The following is a 20,175-nucleotide window of genomic DNA, read 5'->3' as shown; positions in this document are numbered from 1 at the left end:
CCAATTCGAAACGGAAGGTTGCGATTTAAATTAAATTTTGACAGATACAAAAAATATATAAATGAAAGCATTTCTTCGAATGATTCTCCATGTTGTTTATTTCTACGAGTAAAAGTAATGTAAATATTATTTTGAGGCCTCTTTTTTGACGAAAACGTATAGAAAGGGAATGAAGATGTGCTTGTCGTTGCACGCTCTGTGCACAGTGTTTGAACATGATGTTTGGACGTGTACATATATGTACATACGCATGGGCGTACGCAGCATTTTTAAGGGGTGGGGCAGAAGTAGGGGAGGCTGGGTACATTGTAACAGGGTACGGTTGAAACAGAAATTCTTAGCTTATGGTCAGAGACCAGGGTCACCTTGCCCCACCGTGGGTACGCCTGTATACATACGTACGCTCACCGCACCGCGCGCGCGCACCAACTGCCCTGACCAACAAGCCCGACAGCACTCCCGGCTCCGCGGCCTATTGCGGTGCACTGGCAATAGATATTTACCAATGCAATGTGTAGTAAGTAGTAATGTACCCTCATCCTCACCTAACTATACTAGAGTCAGACCAAGAATACAGCGGCTGCGGTCTGCAGCGGATTAGATAGCCCACGCACTGAAAGTGTTATTTTAAACGTCAAACTTCTATGAAACTATGACGTATAAATGACATTTGCACTGCGTGGGCTATCAAACCCGCTGCAGATTTTTTTTGGTTCGACTCTAATACTACTTATACAACTCTTAAAAATGACCAACTGTAACAATGGACAACATTTGTTTTGGTTAAAATGCTTCTCGTACAACACTGCAGTTACATGTTACAATTATTAAAATAATTGTGTTTTATTTGTATGGACCATTTTTTCGTTTTCGTTATTTCGTTTGCTAAAACTGATTTTGAGTTCTTGGAATTGTGGTGATAAGTGCCTACTTAAATTTAGAGCAAAATTCTAGAGTACTTTTAGAACAATTCTCTTAACCTAAGTTACAAATACGGATACCTTCGTATTTATAATAAAATCATCGTTTTTGTACCCGCTAACTGAACCGTAAATCTGATTAGAAGCGGAATCTGCGCGAATCTCCTTTATGTTGATGTTGAACCTAATTGGAGCTTTCCGTTTTGTTCCGCCCACGGGCTGCCGGCTCCTCTGGCGATAACATTTACGAACTAGGTATAAATAGGTAGCAACATTGGAATATTTTATGGTCTAAATGTAATGACGCCTACGCGGGCCGCTCCGTCGCGCATCGCGCGGTTTCGCGCTGTCAGACTCTATATCGGTGCGTTGTGTATTGATGGTGAAGGAAACATCTATTTTAGTACACGAAACACATCCGCACGCGAAGCCTACGTGGGAGTTCCGCGCTGTCTCCTAACAACACCAGTCCTCGAGGAATGTAACTTCGTTTACCATTTGATCGCCGACAAAGGACACAAAGCTCGTACGCGAGACCTTGGCGCGGCCTCCAGCCCGCGCGGGTAACCTTTTGAGCCGCGCGACCCTTGTAATATTCGGGTTGCGAATAGGGCACCCTTATCAACTCGTGCTGACAAGTGCTTACAAAATGAGATAGAAAACAAACTCAAATCAAAAGCGATTATCAAAAGTTTATCGATGTACGTAAATTGAAAAAAAACCGGGCAAGTGCGAGTCGGACTCGCGCACGAAGGGTTCCGTACCATAATGCAAAAAAAAAACAAAAAAAAAGTAATAGGGTCCCGTTTTACCCTTTGGGTACGGAACCCTAAAAAAGACGTATTAAAAGGTGTTGGCTTATTTTGCTAAGAACATTTTCACATAAAGAATTTGAAGACCATCGTGGCGTGTCTCAGGTCCGAGTGACGCCACGAGTGACGTCAACACTGACGTCGGCCTGCGTGAGTTCATTCACGCAAGAGCCAAACCGCGGTCACGGCCAGATAAGCCAATCTCGAACCACTCCACCCCTATCATTACCCGATCCGTGCCCGACTTACGTCCAAACACTAAAAGAAACCAATTTGAATAACACATTAATTACCTACTCCGGCCGACACCTACCCGCAGGTATTTTCACTTCACCCAATTAGCTCGCCCAGTATATTTTATTGTATCGCTGTGGAGAACTACATACACCAGGCGATAGTAATGAATTACTACTTAAATTATGCGTTCAGCCGCTAAACTAAACACTGACTCAACTTATTTACTCGTGTTCGCTGGTGCTTTCAACTGTACCTGCTCGCGAATGCCTTTTTGGAACGAAGTTCCTTATCGGACGGTTGGCGAAAAAGTGAGAGATTTTGCCGTCACGAGCCATACTATTGACAAATATGTTATGAGACGAATCAAATGAGGATGAGGGTGACGGACACTGACACAATAGTACATTTAGGTACAAGTGCGAAAAGTAGGAAATTCGCAACGAGTGGCGATAAAGCCGAAGGTGTGTCCATTTAAAACACGATCGAAGGGTCGTATTTTAAATGGACTCGACTTGCGAATTACCTTTTCGCACGTGTATTGTATAACGTTTTAGGCCCCCCCCCCCCCCCCCACATCTGGCGTCTTTCGAGCGTCGGCGTCTGTCGGCGTCGGTCCAGCGCTATGGAAAATGACGTCGCTGCGCAGTTGCGTCGACGCTGCGTCGACGTCGGCCATAGAATTGTAGACGCCGACGCTCGAAAGACGCCAGATGTGGGGGGGCCCTTACAGTACATATGGCCCTTTAAGTTTTTGACATAGGTACGTGTCCTTATTCCCGCCCTAGGGCGGTAAAATAGGCATATGTACTGTAAAGAACATAACATAACGTAACATAACATCACAATGAGTATGAACACGTCACCAGCCTTTCTTAACTTCGTTCCATCCGAGTGTTCCACGACACTCGCCATTTTTAATTTTATTTGCTCTCAAACATACTCCTGTGCGGCCTGCGTAATCGAGTAGCGAAATAATTTATTGTAAGTTTATAATTAAGTTGAGGATGAACTTTAAACCATATTAAGTAATAAACAATTTCGACGATCAATCTCTTGCGGCCTCATTTCGCGCAAACTTTACAATTTAACTACATAGTATTTACCACTTGTCACTTTAAGACGGTGTGTTCACTGTTTGTTTTTCTTTAATTATTAGACTCTGGCAACAAGGCTCATGTTCTATAATCTATACATGGCTGTACCCGGTGTAGTGTTTCGAGCCAAGAGGTACCCGAGCCGCGAGGCTGTATCTCGTAAGAGCATCCTCTACATAGTCTACATCTACAGCTCGTCTATGTGTAGGTGCGGCTAAGACACGTGAGCTACCACCTTAGGCGCGATTTATACACATGAGCGTTCATAGTTATTAATTATGTCGCTGTCACAAAAGTGAAGATTTAAAAATATTTCAAACATTTCGCCACATAGCCGAGAATCAGACTCTCTATGTGTAAGTCGTGAAATATATTGGGCATACATTCCACGATTCTTCTCTTTCCGCATAGAGTCTAAGCAAGTGTATATGAGAGTGAGTTAATAAGAAAATTTCCAATAAACCGTGCACGACGTATTAAAAAAAAGCTTTTGAATTTATTTATTTTTTAGTTTTATTTAATAATCTATTTACTATTACGCCAAGTGATAGAGTTAGCCGTTAGGCCAGCCCGGCGGACGTAACCGCGAACGACCTCGACATACTTACCTGCACTATCTGCTATATTTCACGCCACCACAAATTAGACCATCCCGCCAGGTGTACCAATATCACTTCCCGTGGATGGTTTATTCTATGAAAATAGACTACTTCGCCCACTTTCTGCGTTGTTTTATTAAAGCCCTTTTCCGAACGATTGGAAATGTTTGGAGTTTTGTGGTTTAGCTTGAAAGCTTTTATGTGTGATCCATTAAAATTCCGTGATCACGTTGAAGGGTCATAACTTGCATAGCAATATATATGAGAAAATAAACGACTTGATTGAATCGGGTTCACCGAACTTAAGTTTAACTATCTTGCTTAATTGCAACTAGTTGACATCCCGAGCCAAGCTATCATTAATCTTACCTGTTTTATACATAATAAAAGCTCTTACAATAAATTACTCGAACGTTTACGAACTCGGGTAAGGCCGTAATTTCCTTAAGACCACTAATAGTCTACAATTTTTTATCATCCATTCTGCCATTACTGCCTATAAAATAATAGAAACTCGTTTACGTACTAAATAAGGGAAATAAACTAGCAATGTCCAACATCAATTAAACCTTTTCATACCAAGTTATAATTCCATTTCTAAAATCCTACAACGATTATCGTATAAGATCTCAGGCTAATAATACTAAAAGTGTATTTGCTCAGCACGCAGTTTAATAACGTCGTGCGTATAAACGACGAGTTAAATCCTTTAACCGGGCTCGTTAGTTGTCCTGCGGATGGGAACTAGTAAGGTGGGCATTAAAAAACCGTCCCTTGCAACGGTCATTGGCAGCGGGCCGCATTCCAGCGGCGCGAGCGCACGGCGCACGCACGCCCACTCGCCGCAGCGCGCGCTGCTCCGATTAATCTTCGCTAACCAGCTAACCACGCAGCCTCTACATCCTCCAAACTTTACAATTTTCCACATTAATTATAGATTGGTAACGTTCATTTCTAGATTATGCTCAGTCGCCTAAGGCTCATTTGAATGTTCTTTTCGTTTTCTGGATCAAAATCATAAACTAATAACTATTTCATATTCTGGATAAAAGTTATAGTTTCCCGAGATGCATCTGAACGGTTATTCCTTTTGTCACGCTTGTTGTTGCACTGAAAAGGAACATACATTACATATGTACATGAATTACCCTTTGTTGTTCAATTCTGCGATTTCTTATTGAAATCCGTTTACAGCATCTTGTTGACTCTTTCTGCGTACGCGTATAATATTTTCGTATATTTCATAAACATATGTAGCGTTCTCATGTTCGCTTCTATTTTCAAATTATCCATTTAAAGCCGAGTGTTGTACGCCAAATATACAGCCAACGTACTTTATTGCGTAAAGTAAGAGTATAAAAATAGTGTATGAATCGTCTGTTCGTAGTTGGCGATTGTAAAGCCTTCGGCCGGCTCTGGTTTAGGACATGTGTGCGGGCGGCCGGCATGGCCGGTGCCCACTTAGGAGTTCATTAATAACGCGGCCCGGCGTGTCACGGCTTCCGGCCGCGCGGCCCCATTCAAACATATTCGATTCGCACGACGCTGTCACAAGTTACACAATGCAGCCTACTACCAGTGCCCACTATGCGCGTCTTTTCAATGAGCCCCTTCAAGTATCGTTCATTACGCTGTACGCGGTTTTTTCTCATCTTATGTTTTCAAGGCCTCGCATGAGCTTAAAAGTTCAATTATGTTCTTCAAAATGTGTAGGCGTGTTGCGAGTCTATCTTTGGCTGCTGGCTGTTATCGTCGCTGTTAGCATTAAACTCTGCAGGCGTATCTGCTCCCTTTTGTTCAGAAGGGACGCCCACAGGTTTTCCCATGAATAAACAATTTATTAAACGTCTATTTTCAGCGCTGAGTGTGTAGCTTTGTCTGATCTCGGTTCTGCTTAATGTTTATTTATTAAGGGGTAATATTTTTTCCGAATGTTAAAAGTTTGGCATTCTCTGTTAGCGGAAGCAGTTATAAAGTTGACCCAAAATTTTTTTATTAAGCTATGAGCTTCATCACATATATTCCTTGAGTAATTCTAAGCATTTCAAGCCTGGGAGGCAATAAGAAATGTGTGTCTACTCGGATTTGTAATGGATTCAAACTTTCAACCCCTTTTAAACCCTGTTAGGGGATGAATTTTACAAAACGCTGAAATTACTTTTCCTGTCTTTTAATAATATCCCCAAATACAAAGATTCAAGTCTCGCGTTCGAAATTTTTTTTGATATCCATACAAACTTCCAACTCCTTTTTCACCACCTTAGGGGATGAATTTTCAAAAACGCTGAAATTAGTTTTCTTGTATTTTAATAATATATCGTTTTACGAAGTTTCAAATTCCTAGCTTAAAATAAAACTTGAACCCCATACAAACTTTCATCCCCTTTTTAACCCCCTTAGGGGTTGAATTTCACAAAATCGCTTCTTATCTCTGGTACACTTTATAAATGTAATCTAGTGTGCAAATTTCAACTTTCTATCTTTTGTAGTTTCGGCTCCGCGTAGCAAAAATCTCCAACCAAATTTTTCACCTTGTTACGTTTTTCTTGTAAAATTACTATGAAATTGAAAAAAACAAATATCAGCAATGCATTCTACGTCTTTGGTTTATACGAAAATGATACCAAACTTGCCCTAGTACCCACCAGGATCAGAGTAGTTTTTTTTTAAAGATGACGGGTGGCGGCCGTCTTTGTACCCCACCCTCCCCCCCACTTCAGGCTAGAAATGCTTAGAATTACTCAAATATCAGATGTGATGAAGCTCATAGCTTAATAAAAAATTTTTGGGTCATGTATGGCAGCGTTACATAACTGACTCCAGTATGTAGTCTAAATGACTTGATGGATTTTGACATATGTATTAGATTTGATTCTTGTCTGTCGTAGGAGCGACATGAGTTTTATTTTTGCACACTCATCTACTGTGTTGTTAAAACAACGTCAACTTTTCGTCAACGTTGATTCGCTCCAAAAACCCAGCTATTAAATTACAGTGTTAATTAAAGTAAATTCTCAAAAACCTCTTTAGTACAATCTCTATATTTACATCCCTTTGATTAGATTGTAATTTTATAAGGTGTTTTAATTATCGGAGCGCGAGTTATTGATCGACATTGTTCTTTCCAATTCCAGATAAACTCAGTTCTCTGGAATGATTCCAAGGCTTATTCCAGGTACTGTGTCGGTTTGCGGAAGTCTGTCGGCCATGGTTGTGTAACGCGGGGTGAGTAATGGCCAGTACGGCCTCAGCTCAGCGCCCGTGACTAACCGGCAAGTGTTTTATGGAATGGACAACGCATGAACACTTACAACTTTGAATTCCATTACTTTAAAACAGACCTACGCTCTTTTTGTTTCTAGAATTTTAGGCTATGTGCAATGTGCAAGAAATGCATCAGTTGACAAAACTTCAGTTTTAACATGTACATACACACATACACATATTGTCTTTGAGAATAGAAAGGTGCTAAGCTGTTACCTTCTGTCAGTTGCACCACCGAGTTGGACGTGTATTTGCCCAATTATGTACTCAATGTAGTCATACACATATTTTTACATACACGTATTATTCCGGGATTGGAATAATACGTGTATGTAAAGTACCTATTAAACAAATGCTTCAGAAGACTTCAAGTGGCTGCTTGTCTTGGAGTACAGTACCTACTACATGCCTGTGCTCAGTGTGCTCAATGAACATCCGCAATAAAAAGCGCCGTACTTTAGAACTTCGAGTGACGTCTTTAATAACTAATGCGAATAAACGATTTTAATTAGTCTGACTCAGAATTCTTCAACAAATGGAACAGTGGCACTTAATTACTTAGTTGGTCGTATATCCCCGGCGATAGCGTTTGGCGACGCCGTATGACATCATGACACTTGTCTAAATGAATGAGTTATACGTTGGTGGCAGACAGCACCTCTCGCTCGCGATCAATCGAGGCGTCGTGATTGCCAGCCGGCGCGTGGGCTCCCCTGAATGGCTCGCCCACGCTCGCCCACGCTCCACACTGCCTACTACCACATACCTCCACGTACATTATGTTATGTACAACCGCACTACTCCCACGCCTTTGTTTCTCGTAAATAATTATCTGATGACCATTCGGGTAACACTGATTCAATTTCGTGCTCATGCTCATCAGCGCGCCGCCCTTGGGGGCTTTCATGAAATTAATAATCTATCGCCGACCTCGCCCTCGTGTCGACCATCGGATACTGATTAGCCTTGGACTTTGCCTTAAATAAACCGTTATCCTTCGAATCTGATTACATACTTGTAGCACCTACATAATCTTGTAGAATTATAGGTGGAACCCCTGAACGCCTTGACCTTTTGCATGTAAGGGATAATTGATTCAAACACAGAATAGTATATAGATTTTCCCTCTCTTTTAAGATATGGACAATCTGCTCAAGATTAAATATAAGCATAGAGTATTGGCACATTTTTTTAAATAACTGTATTTCCCAAACAATTGTCAAGTACTTTATTTTGACCCTTATTTAGTATCATATAAAATAGTAGAGACCAACATTTTTGTAAATAATTGATGTGCAATATTGGGTTCTTGTTGCAGTCTTATCATAGATCAACCCAATTACAAGTAAAAAACTAGTTAGCTTTAGCAAGAAATCATCGTAAGTGTTGCTTTTTGAAGATTGCCGCAATGGTGATTAAGCTAAGCTAGGCAATCCAATTCTCTATAACCACCTGCTAAGTCTCAACTTGAAATTGCTGCACAGTAGAAAGCTAAAGTACTTAGCTAGGTATCCTAGGTGTAAGTAATCCGGCAGACTAGACTGCATCCACATAATCCTTCCCCGAGGGGGGCTACTGGCTGCCTCAATGGAAAGCCTAGTTGCACTTGTTTCGCCGTGAATCGACTCCTGATTCATTGATGAATAGTTGTATAAAACTCCTTTCATTCCAAAACATATTGCATAACATATAGGTACATATCAAGTATCTCAACAATATACCAGTTTATTTCTCAAAAGACGTCTACTGCTGGAGAATGTAGATATCTTCTTGGTTCAAGTACTTTTAAGATATTATCAGTCGAAGTAAAGTTACCATTAAGTTTCTCGGAGTTAATCATTTATTTAAAGGCCCCGGGCCCAGGTGGCCTTTGTCCAGCTTATACATTTACGGGGAATTTATTATTAACAGCAGCGCAGCTATGTCAGTTTAGTTATATCACTCGGAATATTCGCTACGTTTCAATATTAGTAGACTTCTGCAAAACTTTGGAGAACTATAAGTTATAAACTCATAACCACGCACGTAGGCGTGCTGTTCGATAGCGTTATCAACTTAGGAGTTAATCAGCAGCGATCAGCCCCTGCGGAGCGTTGGCGGCCAGGGCTCACAGTCACAGTGGTAGGCGGGAGCACTCGTCTAATTTGTTAGCTTTCAAAATGGCAAACTGAATGGCGGCGAGACGACTGTGATGGCGGATTTGGAAGTGTCGTCCTCCACGCGGCTGCGTGGGCGACCATTGAGCCGCGGGGCCGGGGGCAGGTGAATGGCGCCCCCACCGCCCCTCCCATTCAGCTCCTGCATCGATCCGCGGCCCGCGCCGCTCCGCGCAATCCTACCCACACTACAACCCTCTCCCGGCCGGCTACAACATACCGACTTTACATAACAATGCCTGGTATACCATACATATACCGGACCACTTCAACTTTTGCTATCCCTCCTAACCTACAACTTGGAGCCGGTCACGTGCGAGCTCCGAGCCAGGTGCTTGGACAACCCTAGTTATTGGATTATTTCGTTCATTAGGCTTCATTAGACCGACGACCCCATCAATGACAACCATCCAGTTTAGGGTATGATGACGTTAGCCATAACGAAGTGTCCTAATTTTCCAAAGGCGTTGTTATATTACAGGGACTTTAATGAGGCTGTTAGATTCTCATTACTTAGGAATTGAGGTATGAATATTACAATAAATATATAGATATATACCAAGTATGTATCTGAAATTTACTGTTATAGGTAACATATATTTTGCATCATTGGAATTAATCTTTCTTTTGGAAATATACGCAGTGTAACACTACTCAAAGATAGGTAACAAACGACAACGTTACCGTACACTGCTATGCTCCAGATACTGCAGATACAGTATTATCAACTTTTTCCTGTTATTAGCAGAAATTCTGGCTTTAAATAGGAACTTTTTGTTATTTAACGCTATGCCATGCCTATATATACTTAGGTACCTATTTGAATATTGAAACAATTAGGTATTTGGCTTAGGCCTCATGCCACTTCGCGGCAGTCTTGAGGGCCTAATCCTCAAGCTATGCTATGATACTTACAGCACATTATCTACAAATTACTGTAAGAAACAAACTATTCCAACTAATCTACTCGTACCTCCTGCAAAAGCCACACGACTGTTCTCCTGTAATCAAATTGATCTTAATTCTTCGGTATCGCTGGGCTTCGGTTCTTAAGGTATCGCTGATGAAGTTGAAGCGGACTTGCGCAATCTTCAAGCCGATAACTGGCGGGAGATTGCGCTGGATCGAGACAACTGGTATGTAGTAGTTAAGCTCTTCGAATTAACTTTTAAAAATCGAATTATGTTTTTTAAATGTGTGTATGTCGTGATTGCAGGTCGCTCCGCATCTCCGGGTCGGGGTGCGAGGAGGGGCTGTCGTCGGGCTCGTCGTCCGAGTGCGAGGAGCCGCACGCGCACGCGCCCGACTTCCCCGTCGAGATCCTGCCCAACCTCTACCTCGGCAACTCCACCAACAGCGAGGACTGCGACGCGCTCGCCAGGCACAACATCAAGGTAACTACCTACATGTTGTAGCATTCCCACGCTATATATGTATGTAGTTCGTTTTTTAAAATGAAAACTTCTTTAGCGGCGCTGTACTCCTTTTGTGATGGGAAAAAATTTTAAACTCGCAACAGGTCCGACAGATTCGATAGATTGAAAATTCGTAAAATGGACACGTGACCTGATCCAAAAACTTACAATGTTACTTCTGCCGGCACTCCCGGAGTGCAACCCGTTGTTTTTTTTTTTTGTATTAGAAAGAAGGTAAGCGATCTTTGACATGTCTTTTAATTGAAAAACGCTTTTTAAAAATCAGTATCTATTACTTATGAAAGCAGAAGAATATAAATGATGGTATTAGATTCATATTTTTGTATATTTGCCGTTACTTATTTTCAAAACGTGTTCTTCAATTAAAAGACAGGTCAAGATTGTTTACCTTTTTTTTTAATGCTAAATAAAACAAACTATAGAATAGAATCGTGTTACCCTTAACGAAATTGATAAAATGTGATTGTAGTAATGTGATTGTGGTAATGTGCAGGCGTTGTAAAGTGCTTGTTGGTTGTCAGTACGTGCTGAACGTGACGCCGGACCTGCCGAACGCGTTCGAGGCGGCGGGCGGCGACATCAGCTACCTCAAGATCCCCATCGCCGACCACTGGAGTCAGAACCTCGCCGTGCACTTCCCGCAGGCTATACGGTTCATTGGTCAGTTTTACATACATTTATTTTTATTCATTTGGAGATCTAACAGCTATGACCAGGGACCGACCCGCTATCCCTTATAGAGGGTTTTCTAAAGGTTTTGCATAAGGCTTAACTCACCATACCCTTTGCCAACCCTTTTATTTTGCTTTTAAAGCTCTTATATAGCGCTAGCCCATTTAAGTAATTGGTAGCCCAATACCCTTACAAAACCCTTATCATCCGCTCCGCATATGGCTTATAAGGGTTACCCCTATACCCTTATATAAGGGCTTCCCTTTTAGCATATAAGCGTGCTAATTTAAATCGTCTGTCTTCTTCATAAAGCACACATTACTTCGAATCCGAGCGATCGGCGGCGGCGGCGTTCGTTTCATGTTTGCGCGCTTCCAACTTCCAAATGAACGAAATTACTAATTCTGACTCTTTAACGCAAGGCTGAACTACGACAATACTAAAGGGAAAGCTTTATAAAACGCGCTTAATGATAAGGGTAACCCTTAATAAGGGATTGCAAGGCGTATGGGCTAGCAGTAAGCAATTGCAAAGGGCTAGCCTTATGTTTGGCTAAGCTTTTCGGTAAGGGCTAGTCAAATGAATGGGCTTGCAGTTCAAATGGGAAAGCCTTTACAATGTGTTAGCCTTGTTTAAGGGACGCCCATTGAAAGGATTTTATCGCGGAAAGGGTTGTCCGGTCCCTGGCTATGACACTAACATAGAAATTATAGTAGATACAGGAAGCCAATTATAGGAACTCACACGTAGGAGAAATGATATACTACTCCTTATTAGAAATCGGTCAAAATAATGATCTCGTTCAGAACGGGATCGGCTAATAAGTTTAGCTGAGATTAACAGTATTTTCTAGTAGTGAATGTATCGCTTGCACCCGACAGAGGAGGCGATGTCGGCGCGGTGCGGCGTGCTGGTGCACTGCGTGGCGGGCGTGTCGCGCTCGGTGACGGTGACGCTGGCGTACCTGATGCAGCGGCACCGCCTGTGCCTGCGCGACGCCTTCGAGCTGGTGCGCGCGCGCAAGACCGACATCGCGCCCAACTTCCACTTCATGCGCCAGCTGCACGCCTTCGAGCGCGACCTCGGCCTCCACGAGCGCAGCGCCAGCCTGAGTAAGGTCTGCACTGTGACACGCTCCCCTACCCCGCCTCCCCTCCCACTCCCCCCGCGCTGCTTCCTGCATGTACGCGCCGCTACACTCTACGGTAGCCGTCCGGCGAGTTTTCACATTAATCCCTTATCAGTTCTGTTCACGGCTACATGCAGGAAGGAGCCAACAGAAGGTTTCACGTAGTCTCACCAGACTTCATGTTCATCAAATATCTTTTAAAAAGAAATACTCGTATACATAATTTAACACACATTTTAACTGAATTGTATTTGTTGACTTTAACATACATTGAAGTAGTTCATATTGGTAGTTAATTTGACGTAAACTGACTAAAATATTTAGATGACAACGGTTACACTCACTTGTACTTTTAATCGCTATTGGGGACATGTTACGGTCCCACCGGAGGTCCTTCCTCGCCCTGACATTAGTCCGTTATCCGTTTACCCTAGACGGATCAAACAATATCACTTTTTTGGGCTGTCAAAGGTTTTCCCTTTCCCAGCCAGAATACCTGCCCACAAGGAATACATCAAATACCCCAACTTTACGCAATCTAGAAAGTATAATATACCTATTCAAACTTTCTGTGATCTATCAGATGAATAGCCTTAAAAGTACAATTGAGATGTCCTGAAAATCTGGCCAACCAGGAAAGAGCTCACGTTTTATTAACTGTTATGTTGAAACAAACCATTCGTTTACTGACAAAAAAATATCCAAACCGAATACAAAATCCTATAGCTTAATGTGTCAGACAAAAACCATAGTTATCGTTAAAGCAGCAAGTCATTTAAAAGCGCACTTGACAATCACCTTTACCAGCCACTAGTATACGTAGTATAGTATAGCATAGATACCTCTTAGACTTACTTATCCTCGCTTATACCTGCTAAATTTCAAACATATTCCTAAGACTCACTTTCCGCTTCTGCTGAATTTTGGCGCAAGTGTATGTATTGGCGAGTGCAGAACTATTGTATCACTCGTCGCTTAAGGCCCGCTTTACACATCTAGTACGGTCAAGGAATTTAATTTCAGTACCATTTCGTACCTTGTCACAGTGACAGTAGTATGAGGTCCCTAGCGACTTTCATATTCATTGTCATTGTGACAAGGTACGAAATGATACGAAAATTAAATTCTTTGACGGTGCTTGTGTCTAAACTGCAAAACGTAATTCAAGACCAAAAAAATTAAGAAATGATGCCACTTTTTTACCAGCGCGTCTAGTATTTATGTAAAAATAAGTAAATAAAAGTATATTTTTAAATCGTAGGAGTAAAATTACGAATAAATAAATTATCTTAGCGTGATTATTTATCAAAACGAATTTACAATTTTACAAACGAATCATTGCAGTGGCAACATTGTCGTACTTTTTTTGGTCTTAAATTACGTTTTGCAGTTTAGTAGCAAATGTATGAACTCTCACTCGACACTAATCGATGTGTTAATCGGGCCTACGACGGAGCCTTTGGTCGCGCGCGGCGGGGCGTGACCCGTGCAGCGTGTACATACGTAACGTCGCCACCATTCAGCGGGAGGAGAGTCGGGCTTAGCACCGTGTGGGTACTGACGGTCGAGTGATCGGCAGGTGCTGGAGGAGTTGGGCGTGCGTGAGCTGGCGTGCGCGGCGGAGGAGTCGGGCCCGGGCGTGGCGGCGGCGCCGTCGCCGTGCGGCTGCGCGGCGCCCACGGGCGTGTCGCCGGACTCCGGCATCGAGTTCGACCGCTGGAGCGCGGCGCGCGACACGCCGCAATGACAGTTCTTCACGCCGCCGAGTCCCCGGGACCCCCCCGCCTGAGCGCCGCGTCGGCCGCGACCGGCGCCGAGAGGCCGTGTAGGTAGTGCAATAGTGTGTCGACGCGCGTCGCGGCGGCGCCACCTGCGCCTGTAGGGCTGCGACGGTGACCGCGCCCGCGCCGTTTTACACTCGTACATGATCTAGATACTTTAGAGAGCACTTCCGAATGTCAAATAATTTAATCGACTTAGTGCCACCTATGGATATAATTATGGTAGTAGTAAGTGAATGGTTTAGAGAGTATGTGATGTACGTTATACATATTTGGTAAGCCGATTTTATAAGTTTGATATCTATGTATACTAAGGATCTATGGATACGAAACCGAAAATGCATTCCCGAGTATATCTTCCACTCTTATGCATTTTGAGTTCATATTTTTATTATAATGATTATAATTTTTGTGAAAGTATGGTTATAGTGATTATTTTCGAAGGTCGCGTCCTCTGTGAGGAGCGGCCGAAATGATTCCATGTCTAATTAAAAACTATTTTGATGTACCTATACAATGAAGCATTTGAATGGATTTGATGTTTGGTTATTGACTGTGACAGTTAGAGGCCGACGAGCGAGCGGAAGGTGATTTTGATTGAATATGTCGGTGCGCTTATCTGGCCAGGCGACAATAGTTCTTTGTTTTATTATATGTAGACGTTGTTATTTCTAGTAACACAGGGCTTCTCGAAACTCTTCCATTGTTGTTGATGTAATAAACATAACTATATATATTTGTATGAAAGTCGCGGGTGTGCGTGTGATATAGTCTTAATTACCTACTTATATTATAAATATATTTACAAATTTTCGTAACACCGACCACTGCTGCCGAAGTTATAGTTGTACTTTAAGAAGACCCCTAGCGTTCACATTTTATTTCTAAAGGTTATGCTATTATAACTTAAGAGTATATTTATAGTAGAATTTGGGGGTGAAGTATAGAGGAATGGATTATTTTTCTATCAGTCTTCTAAAAACTATTTCATCATCTCGAATAGTAGGATCATTGGTATTTTTCTAAGGGCTAAGTATTGCCCGCGGCGACGGCAGCGTCGCGGCGCAGCCACTGACTACGTGATAGTTTATTTTGTAATTATGAACATGTTCATTGGCATTTATTGTGTTTATTCGCTAATGAATTATATTTTTATATATGGTTGAAATGATTTCTTATCAACTTTTAGTGTGTGTAAGTGGCAAGCTTTAAAATTAAGTACCCACGTTAACTGAAAGTATATTGTTAACAAATTGTACATTTGTTGTAGCCTAAGATAGTGTTGAGACCCGCTTCCTCGACTCGATGCCAACAGTAGATGCAGATGATATTGTTTGATAAGTCTTCGCAATAATGTTGTAACTTGAGCATATGTTATTGTTATCTTAGAACGTATTTTTCAATAACCAAATGTAACTTGTTTTATGAATATTCGAGCGTATATTATTTAAGGGAGTAGAATATTCTAAATATTAACACCTTGGTTGCACTGTCATGTTGATTATTAGATGTCTTACATTCAGTGTTATATGGTACTCTCACTTAACACACTATAGTCAGATTCCTCATGCTGATGAATGTCAAACTCGATTTGACTATAATTTAAATTCTGAGTTATTCCTAGATTTCTCCGTCCGTCCATTATTATTTGTTCAAAGTTTATTAAATTACATGATGTTAAAATTATCTACGTTCGGCAGTGGATAAGTGTGGTTATTAGATAGACAATTACTAATTAAAATATCCAGCGATAGAATTTTCTCAATCGATATTTCCTATATAGCACTGCATGTAAGATATCTAATGGTCAATATTTTTTAAATTGTACCTAGTGCACAAATCACTAAACCCTATTCGTACAAGCACGATGTGAATGAGCGCTGTCCGCAGCACCTGTGTAAATACCTGTAACCGGAACTGTTGTTTCGATTGATCATTAATAACATGTTAACAAAGATGTTTATAATGTTTTAGACGTCTTTTAGTGCTTTTTTCCCTAAGGTACATAAAGCCACAAGGCACACGTAATATTAACCTCAAAACAAATATAAACACTGTTAATTGAAATTGTGTTTTAATTTAAATCTGAATTATCCAGCTAAGGCCGCAGAAAGGTCAAATACCTATCAAATGTTAGGCTACCAAGATCACGCCCTCGAGCAAAGCGCGACATTGTGTAAAAAAGAGATTGGTCAAATAAGAGTGACACGGATCCGCGCACTAATTTCTTTTCACACCACCTATTCAGAAAAGAGCTTTTTCTTCCCTGCTAGGAGAGATCAAAGTGGCACTTTTCTTCCCTGCTAGGAGGGATCAAAGTAACACTTTTCTGTTCTAGCAATTTATATTTAAATTTTTTTGCACATTATTTTTTTAGCTTAAATAATCTAAGCTTCAGATTGTGTCAACACTAAGATTTTTTTTAATTTCCTCATAGTTGATGTGAAAAGCAGTACGTGTCACACGGTATCAAAATTATTTCGTCTTGGGCGTTAACACTTGAATCCCTCATTACGCTCAGGATTCTACTTTAGAATTCATCGCTTCATTTAGGATTCAATGTAGGCCCTTGACGGAAATATATCATTTTGATCCCTTGTAACACAAACTACTATAGGTGGAGTCGGACCACCATAACCCTCCAGAGCATTTATAATGACCAAAGAGATAGGTAATGATAATTACAAAACGTGGAAATGTCAGTACTGAACGACCGCTTCTCCATACAGACGTAGTAGGAAAATTCCTATTTTCCTCCCTGGGTATTGAAAATTAGATTACTCCTAGAACGCCATTCTACTTTGATCCTTGTTCTTTCACCGATATTGTTAAAATTATGGAAATATCAAACGGTGTCGCTGTCGCGACTAAAAACTAGGAGCAACCGGTTTCAGAAAAAAAAATCCAGCTTCGGTCGGTTAGTTGTTATTAATTTTCATATACTTGGAAGCGCAAAAACATGGATAAAATATTGTTTTTTTTTTTCATAAATTTGATTTCATGACCGAATAAGGGATCATTTAGACCAGTGGTTCTTAACCTTTTCAGTCCGGTCACCCCTATGACTAACTAGGGAACCTGATTTTACCCCTTCTCCCAATGGTAATAAAAATTAAAACGTGTACGTTTGTTGTATTGTTATATTAGGTTAGCTTATTACCCCCGTAAAATACCAGTTTTACCCCCACGGGGGTAATTACCCCTAGGTTAAGAACCACTGATTTAGACGATGCAAGTTTTATTACATTGTGGGCTTTGATCAGTCGGTTGAATTGAACGTAAGCAACAGGGGGCCAATTTTTCAATTTCGACCGCTCGATTTTGTGTATTTCGATTAATAATATCTCCACTATTAGGCATTTAAATTCTACTAATAGAATTGAAAACGAATGGTCAATACCACGCGATTCCAAATGTCTATCGCTCGTATTTCAAAAATTAGCATTTTGCCGTTTTCCACCGATTTTCGAGTGACGAAATCGAGTGATCGAAATTCAAAAATTGCCTCCCTGTTCGCAATGTAACTAAAATCGCATGCGAATTCGTGCGCTGCCGCGGTGTCTAAATCATATGAATAAGGGTCGACTAAAAGAAAACTCCAAAGTACATGTTATTTTATTTTATTACTTTCTCAAGTAGATGAAGTATAATAATTACGGTTAATAACAATAGAATGGATTTGTGTAATAATTATTCCACTTAAAAACCTTACAAATGTATATCGGAGCTGTCGTAGTCGCTACTTGTTCAGGTGTATCGTATGTACAGCCTACAAACATAAAACTCCTCTACAAATAAATCTCAATCTCTTGCTAATTGACTATCGTTGGGTGAATACTGAGAACACTGTAAACGATTCTCAGGAACTAAATTAATACTAACTCCAATAGGCCTCGCGTCTTAATTTCATATGTAAACTCTCTATATAATCATCTATAAATAAACATTTACATATACAAACAGGTGTACAAAAAACCTTAACGTAACCATAGGGACTTTCCTACCTACAAATATTTACATAACTAGTACATAATAAATTGGTGCCATGAGTTTTTTTAACTTTAAGGATATCTAGAAATAGCTTCCAGTTTCGCGCGGCGGGCGTGCGAGGACGTGTCGTGACGAGGACGATGATACTCTAGCTGTTTACACAAACTCTCCTCTTCATTTTGTCACATAAGTATTAAATTTTGGCACAAACATGTGCTTATTCTTATTTAAGTATATACACAAAGGCTTTACAATAATTTATTGCTTTATAATTAAAGTACATACTGGATCCATTTTGTTAGATTCGAATACTAGAGACTCGAATATATTAAATTTATCCACATGATATGAAATGTATTAGATATAGTGTTACACACGCACATGTACAATGAATAAATTTTAGAAAGATTTATTAGGAATGATTCTTAAAGTAATAAAAGAATAAGATACATATTCTTTGGAATGTGACGAAGCTTTAATCGTAGGTAGAGATAAATTGAATAAAAATAGACAGCGGAGCCGATATGAGAGACATACTATGTGTAGCTCATTAAGGTCCACGAAAAGGCACCTTCTGACGTCGACACTGATTATTGGTCCACCCGAGAATTACATTCTATGTTACAATCAATCACATAATATAATGGCACCAGTAAATTTTGAATCTCCAGAAATTGACAACATTTTTATATGCCATAAATTAATTCACAAGAGTGCATGATCAAAATATAGGTCAACCTGGATCTCAACCAAATATATTGAACTTACAGACCACAGCAACACAGTTGCCAAAGTGAGAATCGTTACATAGTTGAAATTTATTTAAAAAACAATTGGATTCATATACTTAATTTGCAGTCAGGATAATAATAATCAGACACGAGAGTGCCAGTCACATTACATTGCAAATAAACTGAAAAGTTAGACAATCGTACTGTTGTGACCTGCAAGTGGGAATCATATTTAATATAACAATATCTGGTACAAGTCTATGTAGATATATAAATAATCATTGCACTAGCTGCTAAGGCGACGTATGTAAACAACAATCAAAATTTATTATCATCATAAAAATATATTCGTTTGTAAAAAGATACTTATCAATCTACATGTAAATTGGTGCTGCATGTGTAAAAGGCAAATCGTGGTCTCACGGGGTATACGCAATATACTATAAATAGGGATACAAAAAAACGCAGATGCCTTACAGGGTCGAAGACCACGATCGGTAAAAGCTCCGGGTTACAGCTAGGGATAAGCTGCCGAGACGCTGCACTCTTTACGGGGTCAATTACTCGGTTATTGACACTTTCAAGGTCTAATGTTGACTCGCGATTTAGGGTAGTATTCCACCTGTCCAATGTCAGTGCGTCTCACTCGCTTATTAAAGCAAAATGTGAGACGCAATACACATTGGACAAAGAAATTGAATAGGCGGAATATCACCCTTGGGTAGTAGTATCGTCTTTATAACTATGATAGTAAGTGAACGTGCCAATAATGGGAAGGGTCAACAATAAAGTTGCATACCCAGTTTAATACTGTATATAAATGTTAGTAAGTATGGATGATGCACGGCGGGCGTGGTCTCGTGTCGCTCAGTGCACGGCGTCGATGTCCCGCTGCGCGCGCGATATCTTCACCTGCAACATTATGCGGATTATATTTTCATGAGTAACGGCATTCACTTTTAACCAGAGATCATCTCAAATGTGGTCTGTGCTTTAAATCTACCGTATGTTTCGGCATGGACGACACTTGCTTAAAAAAATTAATCTATAGTTTTATTTTATTATCATATTGTAAATTACACTATAAACATAGTTTTATTAAGTTAATTTTTACAAGTTGCATGGGTTAAACCAAATTTTAAGAAAAGTTGTCCGCTAAAGCTAATTCGCGTAGTATTTTATGAATTTCCAATTTTGTTACATGGGGACTAAATTAGCCAAAAAGACCATGGAATTCAAAACAAAACAAATATTCTTCATATTGTTAGATATTACTTTCTCAGTGTGCATTTTTCAATAATATGGATTTGGATTGGATAACGCTTGATTATATTACAAGTAAAAAAATGTGTAT

General features: G+C 40.4%; 2 protein-coding genes across 3 annotated transcripts in view; one reads left to right on the top strand and one right to left on the bottom strand.

Annotated features, from left to right (window-relative positions):
* The window catches only part of LOC134665797 (dual specificity protein phosphatase Mpk3), a 30,821-nt gene extending 14,654 nt beyond the window's left edge, over positions 1-16,167 (top strand). Inside the window, exons 3-6 of one of the 2 annotated variants that reach the window (XM_063522780.1) lie at positions 10,299-10,476; positions 11,040-11,178; positions 12,072-12,307; positions 13,899-16,167. In XM_063522780.1, coding sequence (XP_063378850.1) covers positions 10,299-10,476; positions 11,040-11,178; positions 12,072-12,307; positions 13,899-14,066 — 721 coding nt within the window. In that variant the 3' untranslated portion in view covers positions 14,067-16,167. The remainder of the gene's footprint in view (positions 1-10,298; positions 10,477-11,039; positions 11,179-12,071; positions 12,308-13,898) is intronic. The other variant, XM_063522781.1, reaches the window with a different exon arrangement.
* A 1,537-nt stretch (positions 16,168-17,704) lies between these two features.
* LOC134666186 (uncharacterized) overlaps positions 17,705-20,175 on the bottom strand; it is a 129,806-nt gene continuing 127,335 nt past the window's right edge. The window contains exon 37 of the mRNA XM_063523337.1: positions 17,705-19,733. Within this exon, the coding sequence (XP_063379407.1) occupies positions 19,689-19,733 (45 nt within the window). The 3' untranslated portion in view covers positions 17,705-19,688. The remainder of the gene's footprint in view (positions 19,734-20,175) is intronic.

The sequence above is a fragment of the Cydia fagiglandana genome, chromosome 7 (assembly GCF_963556715.1).
Source record: "Cydia fagiglandana chromosome 7, ilCydFagi1.1, whole genome shotgun sequence".
Taxonomy (NCBI): Eukaryota; Metazoa; Arthropoda; class Insecta; order Lepidoptera; family Tortricidae; genus Cydia; species Cydia fagiglandana.
This window is presented reverse-complemented; position numbering and strand designations above follow the sequence as displayed.